This window comes from Chelonia mydas, chromosome 9 (genome assembly GCF_015237465.2).
Source record: "Chelonia mydas isolate rCheMyd1 chromosome 9, rCheMyd1.pri.v2, whole genome shotgun sequence".
Taxonomy (NCBI): Eukaryota; Metazoa; Chordata; order Testudines; family Cheloniidae; genus Chelonia; species Chelonia mydas.
This window is the reverse complement of record NC_057855.1, coordinates 1,587,205-1,607,219: the sequence shown is the minus strand read 5'-3', so window position 1 is coordinate 1,607,219 and position 20,015 is coordinate 1,587,205. Positions and strand designations below refer to the sequence as shown.

Here is a 20,015-nt window from a genome sequence, read left to right as displayed (position 1 = left end):
ATGAGATATTTCAAAGACTCAACAGCAGCAGCAACATCAGTAACAGCGATCCAGTTTTTACACTCTTCTAAAGTTACAAATATTGTTTGAAGTTCAACAGTACGAAAAGCAGGAAAAGGACAAATCTGTTCTGCACTACTGATTAAAAGCTGGTAAATGCCGTCCCAAAATAAAACAGGAAGAGAGCTGTCAGTTGGCATAGGGGATAGTACACCCATTAATTCATGAGGCGTAACTGTTAATGTAACTGCTAATCTTCACAGTCCTAGAACCCTCCAAACCATTTATGCCCCAATTATTAATGCCAAGGTTGGCATGGCACATTCAACCCTGTCCAGGCAAGGAGGATATTGCCATACACGAAAACACAAGGGAAATAGGCCTGAGCTGCAAAACTCCTCTTACAAAAGAACTCTAGAGAATGATATCCTCCCTAGATAACGTAACAAGCTACCCCCCAGGATTTTATAGCAGGAGACCACTCCCTAGAGTGGAGTAATTTCCACAGGTTTCATTCAGCCCCACATACAATCCTAGAGGAGTTTTTGTGTAAGGGTCAGATCTGGATTTCTGGTGTCCTCTCCCAAAGTTCAGAGTTGCTTAGATCAGTCTATTTCACGGAGTTAAAAAAGGCAGTCCAAATCTCAGCACTTTTTATTCTTTCAAAAGAGCAAAGGAACTGACTGTAGGAGTTTTTCCTCAAGGTTTTACTGTTATTTGGTTGCCAAAGGCTTTGGGTTTTTTACCCACTTTGACAGGCTTCTAAAACCCAGTATTTTTGAAGTTGTTGCTGCTTGCTGTCTCATATTTGCAATTTCATTTCCCTAGTGGCCTAGTACAGTGCTCTTTGGCACCACCTCACAGTGAAACTGCACTCGCACTTCAAGTACTCATGGCACCACTGGATGCAAAAGGTTTAAAAAGAGAGAAATCCATGGCAGCCCAGTAATTTTATAACAAGACCTGGATTTTGGCTCATCTGTTTCCATCTTAACATTGCTGCACACAACTACATGGTAATTAAGACACTGGTAGACCAATCCTTTGGTATTTATAAGCCCTTGGTGTCCAGGATTAATATTTGCTAATGCTAAGGGCATGTGAAAACCATTTTCTGCCTCCTAGCAGTAGTTCTGGCCTTGCTGGTGCAAAAGTGTTAAAAATCGCTCACACAATACCAATAAAACCTGGTCAGATAAGAGTAATCTAATCCCTTTGTTGGACACAGAGGGCGTATGGAGCCACCAGTCAGTTAAATGCAATAAAAGTGAGACGTAAGGGAAGAAGAATTATTTGGCCTAGGTTCTTCAAAGACCCCAACAACCTGTCCTTCTGCAGCCTACGACTAGCTGAAGAGGAGGGTAAGAGCTCATTTGTGAGTAACGTGCTTCCTTCCTCCTAGGGACTGAGCACACAGTTTTTATTGCATTCCTAGTACCTGCAGGGTCAGACTTAAGGACTAGCTGCAAGTCCAAACTCTTACCTGTCCCACAGCTGGGAACTCTCTTGCACTATTAGGTATGAACTTGTTTTTAGTCCATGTGAAATAGGAGGGATACACACTAAAACTCCAGGATCATCTTACAGTCATGATGCTTTCTCATAAAAAGTGAAGAAATAACTGACAACCCTTTCCATCTGGTTTCTGTGGGTCTCTAGTACTGTGAAAAGGTTGTGTCAGACAGCACACTATGCTCACATTGCTGTTGGTACACAGGGTGGAACAATTACCACCAAATATTAACATTCCCCAAATATCAAAGGACCCTATTTAACTGCCCTGCAGTTTAAACCTTTAAATACAGCTCACTTTGGGCAAGTGAGGCTTCAAAATTTAATAAAAAATTTTTTCTTCTGTTGTACGTCATCTAGCTCAATGTTTTTTGATGTATAATTTGTATGATGTCCAGCTCTGAACTTTGTATTCAGAGACAAAATAACCAGAAATGTTTGTACTAGGAGAATACTTAATATGCGGCAATACTAAATAAAGCCATACAATTACATAGCTCTGAATACTGCTAAAGAAACATACCACTGAGATTCATTGTTATGTTATAGTGATTATTGGATATGAACCATTTTCCTGGGCTGGAGCTTTAGCTTCTGTAGTAGTTCTAGGTTTTGGTGGCCATTCTGGATCAACCAACAGTTCCTGAGCTAAGTGCATGTACTTGGCTTTTGGAATCTTCTTTCTGCAGCCAAACAGGGAGGAAAGGAAGCATCCTCTCCAGCGATCCAAAGCCTCCTGCAGAAGGGAAAGGAACAGATATGAAAACCAGGCTGCCAAGAGCAAAATACTTTAAAACCACATCAGAAATTTTACAATGAGACATCAGAAATGAGACGGACTTTCATTATGAATTGTTTTAGATTCTCATTTAGAAATTGTTGTCATTATATAGGATCAAGACAGTGTGGTGCAGAATCTACATACACGGCTGTGCCTACTCCCTCTTCTGCAGTATGGCAGCAATGAGATCTCAAAAGGTACAAACGCGAGGAGAAAAGAAGATTCTGCATCATAGTATCCAGGTCTCCTGCGCCTGCAATCCCGTTCAAACACATTCCAAAGCACTCACAGTACTGCCTATAACTGCATGGTTTCAGAGGAACTAGTCAACTCCCAAAGTATACTATTGAGGACTAATGGCCTTAAAACACTTCTTGTGATGTAACTGTCTGTTTGATGCCCAAGTTTGGGGGAAAAACCCTCTAAATATTTTACACATACACAGGTTTGTTCAACGGTATCCAACCAACAATAAGCAGTACGCAATTTAAACTAACCATGCCTATCTGACAGTGTGTGCTATTAAAAAGCACGCAAAACAGTGAATTAGAAGCAATCTCCTAGTATGTACGCATAAATCACACCGTGTTTATTTATTTTTTTAAAAGTCTTCCTCACTCCCCTCATCCTAAATAGGCAATACATAAACCTTAGAAATGTTACTGCACTAACTGGAATAAATAGACAAACACACTGCTAACATTCTCCAAGTATTTGGTTCCTCCCATTTCTCAGTCTACCTCAGCCTACTGTGTGTGACTGCCGTGCTGGTGGATATACATATAAGTGATTGCCCTTATGCTCCCTGGCTTAGATTTACCCCCGTGCAGAACCCTAGGCACCACTGGCATTCTCAAAATCAAGCTCAATTCTGACTGAAGCAATGGCTGGGCCTTGTGCCGGTTCCCTGCCCAGAGGTAGACAAAAGCTATAAGGCGTTAAAGGGAATAACCAAACCAGCAGTGTTTTACTACACTGCATTTTCCATAGACAGTAGCCTCTGGGTGGTACCAAGTGCAGTTTGTTGACTATCTCTTGAGGAGGAGGAGCTGCCAACACCAGCTTAAAAAGCTTAAGAAGGAGTAGTAATTTACCGTGTCTCATTTGGTTTCCCTTTGTATGTATGTACCATAAATTACTGATCACACAGAGGATGCTCCAACACCTTCTGAAGTCAATTTAATTCATTTCACTGGGAGCTGGATCGAACCCACAGTTAAGAACCTGGATTTCATGAGAATTAAGACATTTCTAGTCCCACTCTACTGATCTGCTGACATGCAGACTACAACTAAGTGTCTGGGATGGACACTGGTGACACTGCATGCGTTAGTCCCTGAAATTCTAAGTGTGTCATTTTGGAGTGAAAAAACAAGCCAATGGAAAAATTAGAGAGGCCTCACACTGTTTCTCAAGTCCTGTAAGTGAAGCTAAATTTCTTAACATACACTTACCTGCTTAGGACATGTTTACAATAATATTTAAAGATGCTTCTGTTAAAATCCCTTTTAATTGTAAAGTTACAGAAATATGATAAAGACATTATTTAAAAACAGGTTTATACAAGCAGAAAAACAAACACACCCAGAAACCACTACAAAATGCATGATAAAAAACTAAATTAATCTGCATACTGTTGGATGATTGGCAGCAAAATACTGGTCTCCAACCTGAGGTGGCTGGAGCCTGGCGAGGCGATATTCCCCTTGTTTAATTCGGCTGGACACAATCTTCCAAAGGATCATGTCAAGGAGGATATTCTGTGAGACATTGCAGGGAGTGGGAAGAATTAAAAAGACTAATGATTATTTGTTGTTAGTGTGCACATAGAAATAAAATCTGAAACGGTGATGTTGGCATAATTAGCTCAGTGCAGAACTAAACTCAGCTTTCATTTCACAAAATTTATTTTAATCAGTATTTAAGAGAGAAACCATCTTCAGTATTTAAGTGCTTACATGAGGGTTTTAAGAGCATGAATAAATGCTTTACATTAATTGCAATAATTATGACAACTGCATTTACACAAATAGGATTTCTTTTTAAAACAAGTTTTGACACTACTATTTTAAGAATCCCCAATAAGCACTGCAAGTTCTAAGGAAGCTTTGAATTAAGATTCTTTTCTCAAATCATGTTTTGCATTCTGATTAGTCTGATCTTTTGGGTATATATTTAGCAGTGTTGATCACAGTCCAAAGTTAGTTATTAGGTTTCAGGGGGCATAGGTGTGGATGCTGTGCTCAGAGGCAGAGGAAACTGGTGAGTGGTGTGTTTGGTCTGTCTGTTCTCCAGGAAGGTTGCGTGGCTGGGCTGTGGACCCCTGACCAGGCTAGGTGAGACAGGTCTGTCTGTGTCGCAGTGAGGGCAGTGTGGCTGTAACCCTGTTGTCTTTGAACAGACCCAGGGTTTGAAGTGTCAGAGGCTAACCCTGGCCTGCTAAATAGGGGTAGAGCTGAGCAGTGAAGCTTAGTATGTAGTCAGTTGCCAGGTGAACTCCTGAGGTAGGCAAATAAGAGTGACAAGCTGGTGAGTTTTGGAGGGAGTCTGGCTCCTTCTGTTGAAGGTATAGCTCTACTCCACGTAGCAAATATGGACCACAAGGAACAACTGTGTCCTGCCTCAGACATGCTATGTTTACTTTTCTGTCAGAAGACCAAATAGATCTCTAGTGCATGAATGCAAGCTGGTGGCCATGCTACAGGAGAAAATACGTGGTCTGGAAGCACAAGTTTCAACACCTCTTTGACAACCACATCTGGAAATCACGACTACAGACACGACAAGGGGAGGAGTCTGTGAAAGGAGACCTGGAAAGAACAGAAACCAAAGAAATGGGCTGACCAAGAGCCGAGAGAAAACCAGGAGGTATTCAACCCAGCTAAAAGTCCTCATTCGGTATCAGGTACACAGTGAAGCAACTACAGAGGAACCTGTCTCCGGAGTAACAGAACAGAAAGCTAAAAGGGACATGCCTCATGGGCACCCTTGCATTATGAAGCAAGCAGCTATAAAGATAGGGTTTTCACCTGTCTCTAGAAGGCAAACAATCCCCACCAGTGACTCCATATGAAGAGTGGACACAGAATTTAGCAAAGGACACAAGGAGAGCAGGATGGTATGCTGTCACCCCAGGGCGAAAATATGAAATGTAAGTGCAAGAAGGATGGGGTTATTAAATCTTCTGTCAAGTCTCCACTGGTGGGGATACACACTGGTTCCAAACCTATGGCATCCCACAGATTGCAGAAAACTTCAGGGATCTTGGAAGGGAGCTGAAGAGGAGGAACGTCCACGTTATCTTCTTGGAGAGCCTTCCAGTCCCACAAGCAACAGAAGGCAGAAAATATTGGATGTGAACCATAGACAGTGCAACTGATATGAAGCTGAAGGTTTGGATTTGTGGAGGACTGGGCCATATTCCAGTGGGAGACAGAGCTATATGAATGGGACCAGCATGCATCTCACAGGCAGCTAATCATCTTGCTTCGAGACCAACTGGAGCCAATGAGGGGGAAAGGGTATTAAACCAACACCACAAGGGACAGGTGCTAAGGGGGCAAATGCGGTATTAACTCAAACTCAGTGTGTCATTAACAAATTGAACAGATGTGAAAATGTGAAGAGCATACTGCTTTTATACCAATGCTAGGAGTCAAGGTAAAAAGTAGGAAGAAGTGGAAATTCTCACTGATGAGAAGAAATTTTAGATAAGTGGCTTTACTGGAATCTGCTGGATGATGCACATGATTGGAAGGTTAAAATCACGGGTTATAAACCTGTTTAGGACAGACAAAGAGGGTAAAGGGGGGAGGGGAGGATCTGATATTACATTAAAGGAACCATTACCTGTTTCAGAGTTATTGTTAACTCAGAGACATTGGCTCCTGAAAGCATATCGATCCATGTGCTAACTAACAAAGCCCAGGAGGGCTCCATGGAGGATCTGTTGTTACAGAACATCAAACCAGCAAACAGGATGAGTTATTCCTCCTTAAATACTGGTCTTTAACGTGCGGAAATAAAAGTTGTGTTGTTATGGGGTCCTTCAGCGTGGGAGACACATGCCAGCAGAGGCACCTCAAGACAATCTGCCATCTTCAGCAAAACTTCCGTGTGCGACTCCCCTCCTCATTGGCCTCAGGACGCAGATTTGGCCTGGCTGCTCCACAATCATGACCACAGATTTGGTGGCCAGCCCAAATTTGTGTGAGTGGTCTTGCAAGCTTGTGCGTTAGGTCACAATGCCACTCACTCAAATTTGGCCCGGCCACCCCTCCATCATGACTGAGGGAGGACTGGCCAAATCAGCCACCCTCGACAGCAGCCTAGTTTGCTTACAGCTAGAGTTGTCCCTGCATACTGGAGATCTCCTCCAGCCAATCACAAAACACATATTCGTTTCTAAAAATTGTAGATGATCATTTTTTAAACACAAAGGGTATTGCACCCAATGAGGTAATGCTTTTGGACTTCATTATGACAGAACTATGAATTAATCACTGGACTGGGAAGTTGGTGGTTGCCTAGGGACTACTGCTCATGACTTGATTACATTTAATATGAGCAAATAGAGGACAGTCCAAACCAGTGATGTAAATATTTGGTGCTTCAAAAGGGCTAATTTCTCAAAGCTGAGGACAATAGAGCAAAACTGATTGCGAGGAAAATTTTAGATAGAAAAATGTGACGGAAAATTGGGAGTTCTTAAGGAAGTTTATTAGATGGGCAAAAAGTTATGATGCTACAATCAAGAAACATGACAACTTGGTTGAAAGCCCATCCTGGTTCAGTGACAAAGTACATCGGCAGTTCAAAATAAAAAAGCAACAAACAACAAATAGCAAATGAGGGAAGCAGATAGCAATTAATATAAATGAGAAGTTATGAAGTGCAGAACATTGATAAGGGAAGCTAAAGATGTCAGGGAAAACTCTGTGGCTATAACACTAGCAGCGCTAAGGACAATAAGGAGTTTTAGAAAATTAGCAACAAAAAAAATCCTAGCATTTGTACAGGCCTATTATTAAATGGAAATGGTAAAACTGTTAATAATGAAATGTATGCAGGAAAAGAAGTGCTAAATAATTTCTTCTGTTCTGTATTTGAGAAAGGAAGATGATGTTTCACATGAGGATGAAGAAGTACTTTCAGACCAAGGGGGATGTCAGACAATATCTATCAGAGATAAATAATTTTAAATCAGCAGGTCTGGATAACTTGTACCAAAGAGTACTAAAAGAGCTGGCTGAGAAGATCTCTGGCCCACTGATGTACCTTTTTAACAAGTCTTTGAACACCAGGGAAATTCTAGAAGACAGGAAGAATGCTAATGTTGTCTCAATATTCAAAAAGGACAAGTGGGATGGTGCAGGTAATTACAGACTAGTTAGCCTGACATCAAACTCAGGTAAAATAATGGCAAAGCCGATATGGGATTCAATTGATAAAGAATTAAAGGATGGACATATGATTTTAAAATTGGCACTATCAATAAAACACAACGTAAATGAATTAAGAAGTGGCTAACTGACAGATATTAAAAAGCAGTCATCAATGGGGAATCATTAGGGCCCTACCAAATTCACGGTCCATTTTGGTCAATTTCACAGTCATAGGACTTTTTTAAATCGTAAATTTAATAATTTCAGCTATTTAAATCTGAAATTCAATAGGTGTTGTAATTTTAGGGGTCCTGACCCATAAAGGAGTTGGGGGGGGGTCACAAGATTATTGTAGGAGGGGTTGCGGTACTGCTACTCTCACCTTCTGCGCTGCTGCTGACGGCGGTGCTGCCTTCAGAGCAGCTGGAGAGCAGCAGCTGCTGGCCGGGACCCCAACTCTGAAGGCAGCGCTGCCGCCAGCAGCAGCGCAGAACGAAGGGTGGCCTGGTGTGGTGTGGCCCCCCTCACTTCTGCGCTGCTGCCTGCAAAGCTGGGCCCTCAGTCAGTAGCCACCGCTCTCCGGCCGCCCAGCTCTGAAGGTAGCAGCGCAGAAGTAAGGGTGGCAATACTGCGACCCCCACTACAATAACCTTGTGACCCTCTGCAACTCCCTTTTGGGTCAGGACCTGCAATTTGAGAAACGCTGGTCTTCCCTGTGACATCTGTATATATAGCATAAAAGCACACAAAAGACCAGATTTCACTGTCCAAGATGCGTTTTTCATGAATTTGGTAGGATCCTAGGAATAATTATTAAATGGGATGCTTCTAGTGGGACTCCAGAGGGATCAGTACTAGACCCAATTTTTTCAACATTTTCATCAATGATCTGGAACTAAATATAAAGTTACTGCTGATAAAATTTGCAGATGACACAAAGATTGGCAGAGTAGTATATAATAAGGACGGGACAGTCCTAGAGAGCAATCTGGGTCACTTGGTAAACTGGGCCCATTCAAACAAAACAGATTTTAATACAACCAAATACAAAGTTCTCTCTCTAGGAATAAGAAATACAGGCTATCTTTACAGAATGCAGCAACTCTAAAAGGATTTAGGGGACAAACAGCTGAGCATGAGCTGCCAGTGTGATACTGTGGAAGAAAGGACTAATATGATCCTTGGATGTATAAACAGGGGAGCAATAAGTAGGAGTAAGGAGGATATTTTACCTCTGTATATAGCATTGGTGAGACCAATACTGGAATATGGCATACATTTATGGTGGCCACATTTTTAAAATGACATTTAAAAAATTGAAGATGATGCAGAAAAGAGCCACAAAGATGATTCAAGAAAATGCTTTACAATGAGATATTTAAAGAGCACGATCTGTTTAGCTAAGCAAAAAGAAGAGAGGTGACAATTACGGTGTGTAAGCACCTTCGGGGGAAAAAATACCAGGTATGAAAGGACTTTACACTAGTAGTGAATGGCAAGACAAGAGCCAATGGCTGGAAATGGAACCCAGACAAGCACAACGTAGAAGGTAGACACACATTTTTAACAGAGGATGATTAATCATTGAAACAAATTATCAAGGGAAGTGGTGGATTCTCCGTCTCTTGATCTCTTCAAATCAAGATTGAAGTAGTTCTGGAAGATATGCTTGAGCCAAACCCAATTTACTGGGCTCAATACAAGGGTAACTGGGTGAAATTTAATGTGATATGTAGGAGGTCAGACTAGAGGATCTAATGGTCCCTTCCACTGTTAAACTATGAGTCACACTTGTGACCCAGCATAAGGATAGTGACACACACCCTAAAAAAAAATTAAATGGCAGAAGTCTGTGTTGAACATAGTTCACTGGTGCTGTACATTACGCTGAATTCAATAACAATGCTTAACTCAATTATTCACATTATTTCTTATTTTATTAATTATCTGTATTATGAAACTTTAAACTTTGTGGCCTTAACCTTGCCTGAAAATACATTAGAAATAGAAACATAACTGTACTCCATCAGCATTTTATATAGGATGTACTTGTACCCCAGGAAAAGGCTACACGGAAAAAAACCCACTTGTTAATCTGAGCTACTTACCTCCACCAAGATGGATACAATTGCATTGATGATGATAATGACGAGAATTGTTATACGCCACTGATATGGTACACAAACTAGCTGCAAGACAAAGTTATCACAGGTGAACACTGTCCACTGTATGCATTGAGCAGTTACACACAAAAAATTGTGTACATATGAAATAAAGCAAATTTGAAACAAGCTTGGTTGTAAACCTTGAATTCTAACTCCTATTTTATTACTTAAACACGACTCTTTGTGATAGGGCAGATAATGCTTATCTGCAGACTGCACTAGGTAGTATTACCTCTCATTCTACAGTATCTTGCTGAGAAAGTGTTAAGGGTTTTAAACACATGCTTCTTCTGCATTAATTAGATCGAAAGGGATTTTTTTTTTTTTTAAATAAAAATTTCAAAATGGTGAGACCAAATTTATATCTGGTTCTCATTTGACTCTATAGGTATATGCCAGATTTTCATTAGGCTCGCCTTCTGGTAGAATTTGAACTCTAACTTTCAATCTATCCAATGGGAACTTTAGACTGGAAGAGAAACCAGCCAACTTAGTTTATGAGGTATAAAGTGTATACACCTGCTTGTTGAATCTTACCTCAAGAAACCTGTCAATGGATTCAACTGGATACAACATGATGAATAATGTGAAGATATAAATAACTATCACAGATATAACAAACAGAACTGTAAAAAGAAAAAGAGAAATACAACTTTAAACATACTGTCACTCTTAGCTTTTGCATATATATCTATTACAATAACCCCTAAACAATAGTTCACAAAATGTATTTTTCATCGGTAGACCATATACAAGTACATATTACATTAAACAGTTTTGGATTTCTCTCCTGTAAAATTATATTGCAATGATTTTATTGTATATGCAAAAAAGCCACCTTAAATATCTGGTTAATTCTCATTAATTTACGAAAACAATGCATCTTATGTGACACTTAACTTACAAGAAGTTTCCCCTTTCACAACAACAGAATATAAACCTCAAAGCACATTGCAATGGTGGATATAATCCTCATTTCACTTTAGTGCGCGTGCACACACGTGTATATATTACTTCATTAACTGTATATGTATATTTTTTCTCCATTAACCTTCTAAAACAATATATACCCATACACATAATTTTAGATAAATATAAAATGACTAAATTACAGGAGTTCAAATCAACCACTGCCCTAACAACAAAAAGTTACAGATTTTAGATTACACTTTTTTGCTCTCCCAAGAAAAGACCATATTTAAAATTTAAGTTTTGAGGCCTATAATGCAGACCAGAATCTTTCAGAATTCTGAAAAACATTAAAGCAACTGAATCTAAATCTAAAAAATCTGAATGTTAGATTTCTAAACACATAAAACTATATTAAGGATATTAGCAAGCAGATTTTAGTGTATGCAGCAAGCACACAGTCCCCACAGATTTAAGAAGTGAAAAATGTTGTTATTCCATGTCTTAAACAAAACAGCAGTAGAATGCAGGAGTATTCTGCTACCAAAATCATTGAGTCAATAGAGAAACCTCATTCAATACAGTGGTACTGACTGTATTTAGGTGGTTTTCCCAGAGAGAGCATACCATTCACATTTCATGCTTTTTACTTTGGAAAAAAAGTTAAAATTTGTAGCACGTGAGAATTTCTGCATTAACCTTCCCAAATTCCCAGATTTCAGAGTAGCAGCCATGTTAGTCTGTATTCGCAAAAAGAAAAGGAGGACTTGTGGCACTTTAGAGACTAACCAATTTATTTGAGCATAAGCTTTCGTGAGCTACAGCTCACTGCCTCGGATGCATACTGAAGAAATCTTGACTATTCTATAATACTGCCCCATCTATTTTCACCTGAGAAACTATCCCCTCCCTCTTCTCTTGGGGGAACCCCACATTCTTGCAGCAGCAAATCTGTTACTGCAAAAGCAGCACAACATGCACCTAAACAAATGTGCTAAGTGAACAAAATATGCCTCCTGTAATTCGGAATTCTTACTTAGAAAAATACAGAGGAATTGTATATAATGAGAAGAGACTTACCATTTTTGTAGCAAGGCTGTCTAAAGGGCTTCCCTTTAGAAAAGACAATTGCCACTATGAGGTACTGAAAGCTGGAGATAAAGAACACTGTTGTGTTTTCATAGTTTTTGATATTGTGCTCATCATGAAGAGTCTCATTCTCATGTTGCGAGGAACTGGTGTTTGTGGCTGCTGATAAGTTACATGCACTGCAACACAGAAGAACATTCAACACGGAGTCAAAGTCGAGGATTACAGTAAGTTTTAGCCTTGTCTTTATTGTGAAAATAATTCCAGTATAAATGGCTACAGAGGTTATGGTGGGTATATTTTAGACATTTTACGACAGTTAATGAAGTAATTCAGAAAGGCCTTTGTGTCAGGTGGTGACTGAGGTCATGAACTGGAATTTCTTTTGTGCCCCGTGAGTTCTGAATTCTTCTGTGTTTCCATTGTGTCAGTTAGTGATACGAATTGTATAGGACTTATTGTTCTACTGTCTGTAGAGGCTGCAGTAAGTGAATTTTACAAGCTGAAAAATTAACAAAGCGAGACTGGTATAAATAAGGGCCTGTAGCCGTTATTTATACGCCACGGATATGGTACACAAACTAGCTGCAAGACAAAGTTATCACAGGTAAACACTGTCCACTGTATGCATTGAGCAGTTACACACAAAAAATTGTGTACATATGAAATAAAGCAAATTTGAAACAAGCTTGGTTGTAAACTTTGAATTCTAACTCCTATTTTATTACTTAAACACGACTCTTTGTGATAGACTCTGTGTGAATGCTGCTGCTTCATAACAGGATGATAGAACTTCTCTATTACAGAGCAGAAAAAGGTTGGATCTGAAAATTGCTCTGAAGTTCAGGGCTCCAGTGCAGACCCACTTCTACTAATATTAACAACTGGAAGTAATTGCTAAGACTGTATCTTAGCACATCAGACTATCATACAAAGATGATTACTTTCCCTTCCTTTCCACCCTCCACACAGTGATGTAAACGTTGATAGTCCATCTCTGATGGTTTCTTGTGGTCCCTGCAGCCATTCCTTATAAGGGGGTCATAGAACTCCCCCAGTACATTATCTTCAACCCTTAGAATATGGTACCGTAGTGTTCTACACGGTGGTACTGCAGCTCAGTGAAACTTCTTCTGTACTTCACCTCTAGCATCCCAATCCCATAACACATGCTTCACTAATCCTCCTAACCCGAACAAAATGAAGCCCATTACGCCGCTGGCCCTGATCTAACTTCCTGAGCATGAGAAGATTATTCCTCTTCCTCCAAGAGGGCAAATCATCTCTCACTCTCTGCTCACCTTGCAGCATCCCCAACCCTTTGCCAATTCTTCCACACACCATATCGTGACCATCTGGCATGACCCCACCTTTCCCTACTGGTCCCCACATGAATCTTACAGGCAGCAGGGAAGAGGGAGACCTCCAGTTCTGTGAAAGAGGCTGTCAGGGCAAGCTGAGGCCCACTCAAGGAAAGAATCCCGTTGTAGTTTGATTCCAAGAAATCAGAAGCCTTTTCTCCTTCCATGGCAAGGAAAACTGCACATTAGCCAGTTGCCATGTGAAAGGCACCTTGGAATTTGCTAGTTACCAAAGGGCATTAAAATATTTATAAACCATTCCCCCTAATCAGTGTTACCATATTCTGTATTTACCAGTGTACAACTTACTCTGACTGTGTGGTCCAGGGCTCATACCAGGGTTGTTGTTTGACCCAAATAAATCCTATGGTTTGGAAACTCAGGCAGGTGATAATCTGAGACAGAACTGAGCAGAGAAGTTGACCTGAGATGAGACCTGAAGGTGGCCTTTGTGCAACAAGCTCCTTCCAAGCGGAATTTAAACTCACTGTATTGGGAGAAAGACAATCAAGGAGTTTATAATCTGCACATTTCCAAGTATTATTTTGTTTAACTTCTATGGAATTAGGCTATGTGTACGCTAGGAGGTCTGGGTATGATTCCCCTGCTCCCGTACCATACCACGCTAGCTCTCCTCGGGCTCGCAAGAGGATAAGTAGCCACGTTAGCACAAATAGCAGCTGCCTAAAACTGGGGGGTAAGCACCTGGCATGGTTCAGCCATGCCTCTGGGCTACCATGACTACACAGCTGTTTATACTCACACAGGCTTGATGAGAGCTAGTACAAGTATGCGTACGCAACCCGGGGACTCTCACCCCTACCTCGTAGCCTAGACAAAGCTTCAGAACGTTCTGCTTGAGACTTTCAGATATTTGCATTGTCCCAAATTGCTTTGGTGGTTCTGAGTCCTAGTAACGGGTATCAGTTTGCACAAGGCAGCATCTCGATAGAGATGGAGAAAACCAGCCTCCCATTGGCTAACCCAGCCTTGTGGCACCCAGGGCAGCCAAGGAACAGGGGGCCAGAGTAGCAGCAGAGGTAGACCAGCCTTCCCATCTTCATGGCAGCTGTAAGAATCAGCAGCAATTACAGGTTCCCGGTCTTTGTCTTGAGACAGTATACCTCAATTTCAAGAGCAATAATTCTTCTGCTAAAATCCCCTGAGCTAATCACTATCTGCTTGCTTTACAAGTGTGGATAAATACATATGCCTACAGCACAAGTGAGATTGTAATCTCTTGTGCATAAAAAAAAATCCATCTGTGCAAATGTAAACAACAAAGTGTAATCGCACCATGATCTTTTGGATGAAATGAGCCGTAACTCTTTAAATAATGCCTACTCGCTATTGGTCAAATTTCAGCCTCGCTGTACTGCCAAAAGCTGCATTCATGACATCATGACTGCTAATCAACTCTGTGTGGTGACACAACGTCACATACCTGAGCTCACTCCGATTTAGTGCAATACTTCAGCATTAGCTTTTCTAATTCATACACTGTTTTGGGGATTATTCCCATGGTTTGTTCACCCTTTTCTCCTACATTCCCTTAAGGAGCGACCGACGTAAGTGGCATCTCTCTCTCGTGGGATAGGAAGGGAAGGAGAGAAGGAGGTTCTTGTGCCCTTGCCTGCCGGTGTGTGTCAGGTGGGAGGCGGGGTGGGGGGAGAAGAAGGTCAGTCCCTTCTCCTACCCATCCCCAGTGCGCAGAGACTGGGAGAACATCTGACAATGAAACAGTAACTACTGAATGAAAGCAGAAATCACACAAAAAAAAGCACAAGGGCCACAAGAGACCTGTGGCTGTCCAAGGACAACCAGGAATATACTTACTGGCATGGCAGACATAACTAACAATGTACATTTAGACCATTTACATGAACAATTGGATTCAAAACAAGAAGTAACAGGTTTTTTACCTTCGGGTTTTTTTAAATAACCCCATCTCCCTCCCATGCTATAGCTACATGCAGAACTGTAGAAGAAAGATGCAGGGGGACACCTGTCAGACATGTGTGTACTTTATCATTTAGTTGACTCATACTTTTGAGATGGAGCCTTTACAGCTACCAAACCACAAGTCATATTGATGGTTAATAGGAATCTTTAACAAGATGCTAAAAAGTATGTGCTCGAGACAGACATTTGCTCTTTTTTCCTAGTTAATTAAACAGCTGATTGCTAATCAAACGAAGCATGAGGAGTAATTCAGCACAATACTCACTGGTAAAGACAACCACCAAAATGATTGCCAGATCGATGAAAAGAAACTGGAAATCTCCTAAATTACTCAGGATCTGTACAGAAAACACAAGGGCAATATTACTCATTTTACAGCTTTTTAAAAAAATTCATCTACATGAATACTTGCACCGAAACTTTATAAACAATGGGTGAGTGTCCAAAGTCTGTGGGAGTCAGGAGTACTGTGCACAGGATCAAACCCTGTGGTACCAATGTACTGTATGACACTAAGGAATGCAGATTCAAATCAATTTCTAGGTAGTTTTTAAGTGTAAGTTGTTCTTTGGCCAGATTACAATGCTGCCTACACCCAGCAAACAAAGGCTATCTTAAACCCTGAAGTTCCCCACGGGTTCTACACCAGAAAATCCCATTAATTTAATCACACAGCATATGGCTCAAAAGCTGCCACTCCAAAACTCCCTTACTACTAACTGGTATTCTGAATTAAAGATACAGAGGTGAATTAGCCAACAACAGTTAAAGTGGAGGGAATTTCCACTGAGGGCCTCTAAATTAAGTCATTTCTGCCAAAATACACCCAACCCATTTTCTTCCCCACAACTCAGTATCTTCCAGTTGCTCCGTCTCCAGTTGTATGTCATTACTGATGTGCCATTTTGTTTACAGTATCGTTCCTTTGGTAGTTGTTGATACCATGGCATGGTAACGAATGGAAAAACAGGTCTTCATTCTACATGTTCTGTTAGATTTTAGTATTTTATTGCTCTCTCTGGGTACATACCTCCATCACAGCAGTTCTGAGAGCTGTTATAACCTGATTTTGATTTTTTTGCCTTTAACAAACAGAAAATGTTACCACAGTATTCCTTATACTAACTACTGAGAAGGACATGAAATACTGTCAGGTTTCAGAGTAGCAGCCGTGTTAGTCTGTATTCGCAAAAAGAAAAGGAGTACTTGTGGCACCTTAGAGACTAACCAATTTATCTGAGCATAAGCTTTCATGAGCTACAGCTCACTTCATCGATGAAGTGAGCTGTAGCTCACGAAACCTTATGCTCGAATAAATTGGTTAAGTCTCTAAGCTGCCACTAGTACTCCTTTTCTTTTTATGAAATACTGTGAATACCATGGTAATGTTAGCTAGTCATCAAAGGCAAAATTGTAATATTTTTAGATGACCATTATATACATTATCTAGAGAAGGAAGACACGATGAATCTTACCATAATCACCAAGCTCCCAAAGAAATTGACAGTACATTAATTTGCACCAGCCAGAGGTTAATTTGCTTATTTTAAGCCCTTTGAATTATATTTAATAATGTTTTAAGTGCTATATTGTCAAATACTCACAGAATATAGTAGGGTAACGCTGAAATACTGGATAATGCTGTACAAAGCCATAAACTTAAATACGCAAAAGGAAGTTATTAAAGCAGCACGGCCTTCCCTGTGAAAACAAATACATCCATATAACTAAAGCCATTTAAGCCAACAATTATAGCCTGGTTAGCAAAAAGATAGCTAGCACTGAACAGAATAGCCACGCAGTGAGATATTTTCAGCTAAAGATCGAAAGGTCAGAAACATGTAAAGAAACTGAAAAGAAAAAAAAAGGGGAGGAGGGGGGTGAGAATACATTTGCTAGCTGAGAACATGCCATCTACAGAGAATCACCACATTTCTGCTTGATGCTGTTTAATTTTAAAAAGGTTTACTGGAAAACCAATCAATAAATTAAAATGCACCTCTCTTCTAGGGTGGCACCTTTTTACTCAACAGACATGCTCTCTGTGAGCACCCAGAATCCCATCTGCTGACTTCGGGGACACACATTACTTCTGGTTTCAGAGTAGCAGCTATGTTAGTCTGTATTCGCAAAAAGAAAAGGACTTGTGGCACCTTAGAGACTAACAAATTTATTTGAGTGTAAGCTTTCGTCCGATGAAGTGAGCTGTAGCTCACGAAAGCTTACGCTCAAATAAATTTGTTAGTCTCTAAGGTGCCACAAGTACTCCTTTTCTTTTTACATTACTTCTGAGCACTTATTACAGACCTGCACAGCTGCAGTAGTCTGAACCGGGTTCTGTTCTGGCTTGTGCATCGGGAAAGTTGTTAGCCAAGCTCCAGTTGCTGGGACAAAAATCAGTTCTCAGCAACTCCATTTGAAACTTCAGTGGGTTTCCCCCAAAGTTATCGCTAAGGGCAGAAGTTGCCAGAAGAATTTTTAGTGCTGGTGATTATGCACAAGCAGGAAAGAACATTGCTTGCCTCTCAGACCCCAGGTTAAGTTTGCAGGGACTGACAACACCTAGAAAGAGACACCTTTATAAATGTAAACAGAGTAAATCTGGTCCAGCAATCATTGAGACAAACATGAAATCCCAAGTGCCTCCTTTACTGTCACTCTTCGGAGCAGAACTGCACTTCAGGGCATGAACAAAATCTGTGGCACAAACTACAGCTTTTTCAGTCCTGAATGGTCTCTCCCCAAGAGCGCAGATATTAGAATTGTTGTTAAAGCTGCCCGTAAACTCCAAAAAATTAATCCTGATTTCTAATGGCAGAAAATCAATTAATTCTTAGGACATTTAATATACCTACTTGGATGGCTAAAGGCTCACTCACAACTTTAAGGAAGAAATTAATTTTACATGGACAAAAATTGGGATAAGAACGTATGGGATCATTCTGTGGAAATACAACACATTACTCCCAGAGTGCCTTTACTAAAAGCGAAAAATATTACGGGTTATGTCTGATCCTCAGGATCCAAACTGGGCCCCTCTCATATCAAACAGGAAGTTAAACTGTGTATGGAGAAAAACAGGCATACACTGCTTTGATTTCATATTGCTGGCATGTAGGATATTGCAAGGCACACCGTGCTCTATCAACCACATCTACTTATGCAAAACAGTTTGTTGAAAATTCTGAGGTGTGTTACCTGATAAGGTTTGGAACACAGGAAATACTAGAAGTTCTGGAGGTGAATGGTGATGCCACAGAAGCCTCAAGTTCAGACAGTGATATACCACCATGGGCCTTCTTCAGTGCCTGCCAGTTATCATGAGGATAGTTAGAGATTTTTTAATAATCTTTTAGCTTTACAATTCACAATAATGTGACAATAGCTCCTTAAACAAAATAGAAGTGTACTTACACCACAGTCATTTGCACCATCTCCACACATGCCAACATAGTAACTATAAAAACCAGACAAGTGTCAGCATTCTACTTCATTCCATAACTGTAATACTTATTCCAATTATACTGAACACTTTTATACAACCTTACGCTTTCCAAGTGCTGTACAGACTTTAACAAATCCTCAGGATAGCAGATTATTACTATTATCATTATGTAGATAGGGAAACTGAGGCAGAAAAGTTAAGTGACTTGCCCCAGGTCAAGAAGCAAGCTATGGACAATGCCATAGCCAGGATTAGAACTCAGAAGTTTGCGACCACCTTTCCCATACTTAATCAACTGCACCATGCTGCCTCTAGAGCTTGGGAAAGGTGCATCTTGCAATATTTTATTACATATTTTTTCAACAAATTATTTCTAAGGTATCAGATGGAAACTATCTCTAAAACTAGAAAAACGTACATCAGGGGAAAAAAAATACAGCTGCAAAAGTAAACCAGCCATTTGGCTAATCCCCTTTAAAAAACAAAGAAAAAGTAGGGGCCAATTTGACGGGACATGAATGATGGAACACACAGAATTCATCCCATAAATATTTACTTGTTTAATAAGATCCTCAGTTAATTTCTATTGAACTGTTCATCCTAAACCAAGTAACAAGATTTTTGATTATGCCTCAGAAACACACTTGTCAATTTAGGCTAAATTGACGCGGTGCCAAATTAAATCCTTCCGTTGCAACCTCCTGAAAAAGCAGCTATTTAAAAAAACTGTGTTTCACAGTCCTCCGAAAAATGACACTATTTTGGAAACAGCCCCATTAACGGTCCGATTAGCCAACTAAGATTTCATAGTCTAGCCTTTTTATCAGGCTAAATGTAAACAGCTCCAACAGTAAAATGCTCTGTTTTCACCTAAGAACATTTTTCTCACACACTAAACACACAACATTTTCAGAAACAAATAAATACTCACTCCACATTTTGTAACGCTTCCACTAGCTGGGTTTTCTGATCAGGTGCCATGCGGGCAAATACGGTGCCATGCAACACCAGCTGAAAGACAACAGATTTCTTACCAGCATTAGTCACAGTGCAAAATCTGCACATCCTCCAAAAGGCCAAACACCAGTCAGGTTACTAACCTTGGGCACAAGGTCCTGAAAATGCTCCAGTATCACTGCAAATGACTTTCCATTCATTGCAAAATGGTATTTAGTCAGCTGGAGGCCCTCAAGACTTTCATGGACCAATTTAATTGGAATATCCTGTATCAAAACAAGGAACTTTGGTTATTTTAGTCATAATATACTTACCCATATTCTTTATATTTTAAGACACTACACAGAGGACCAACAGAAGTAGTATCTTTGGAAATATAGCTTTAATAAAGGTTGCTGAGAATTTTAATTTGAGCTGCAGGAAACCTTGTAAGATTAACTCACACTTATT

At 40.3% G+C, this 20,015-nt stretch overlaps 1 protein-coding gene across 9 annotated transcripts in view; it reads right to left on the bottom strand.

Annotated features, from left to right (window-relative positions):
• Positions 1 to 20,015, bottom strand: part of ATP13A3 (ATPase 13A3) — a 122,876-nt gene that overhangs the window by 2,228 nt on the left and 100,633 nt on the right. For 6 of the 9 annotated variants that reach the window (XM_037909402.2, XM_037909403.2, XM_043523160.1 and 3 more), the window contains 12 exons: positions 19,709 to 19,831; positions 19,540 to 19,619; positions 18,578 to 18,620; positions 18,362 to 18,471; positions 16,768 to 16,864; positions 15,429 to 15,501; positions 13,511 to 13,688; positions 11,832 to 12,019; positions 10,380 to 10,468; positions 9,786 to 9,866; positions 3,928 to 4,053; positions 2,036 to 2,248 (listed from right to left, as the gene is read on the bottom strand). In XM_037909402.2, coding sequence (XP_037765330.1) covers positions 2,051 to 2,248; positions 3,928 to 4,053; positions 9,786 to 9,866; positions 10,380 to 10,468; positions 11,832 to 12,019; positions 13,511 to 13,688; positions 15,429 to 15,501; positions 16,768 to 16,864; positions 18,362 to 18,471; positions 18,578 to 18,620; positions 19,540 to 19,619; positions 19,709 to 19,831 — 1,386 coding nt within the window. In that variant the 3' untranslated portion in view covers positions 2,036 to 2,050. Of the gene's footprint in view, positions 1 to 2,035; positions 2,249 to 3,927; positions 4,054 to 9,785; positions 9,867 to 10,379; positions 10,469 to 11,831; positions 12,020 to 13,510; positions 13,689 to 15,428; positions 15,502 to 16,767; positions 16,865 to 18,361; positions 18,472 to 18,577; positions 18,621 to 19,539; positions 19,620 to 19,708; positions 19,832 to 20,015 lie in introns of those variants that run through there. The other 3 variants (XM_037909399.2, XM_043523161.1, XM_037909400.2) reach the window with 3 other exon arrangements.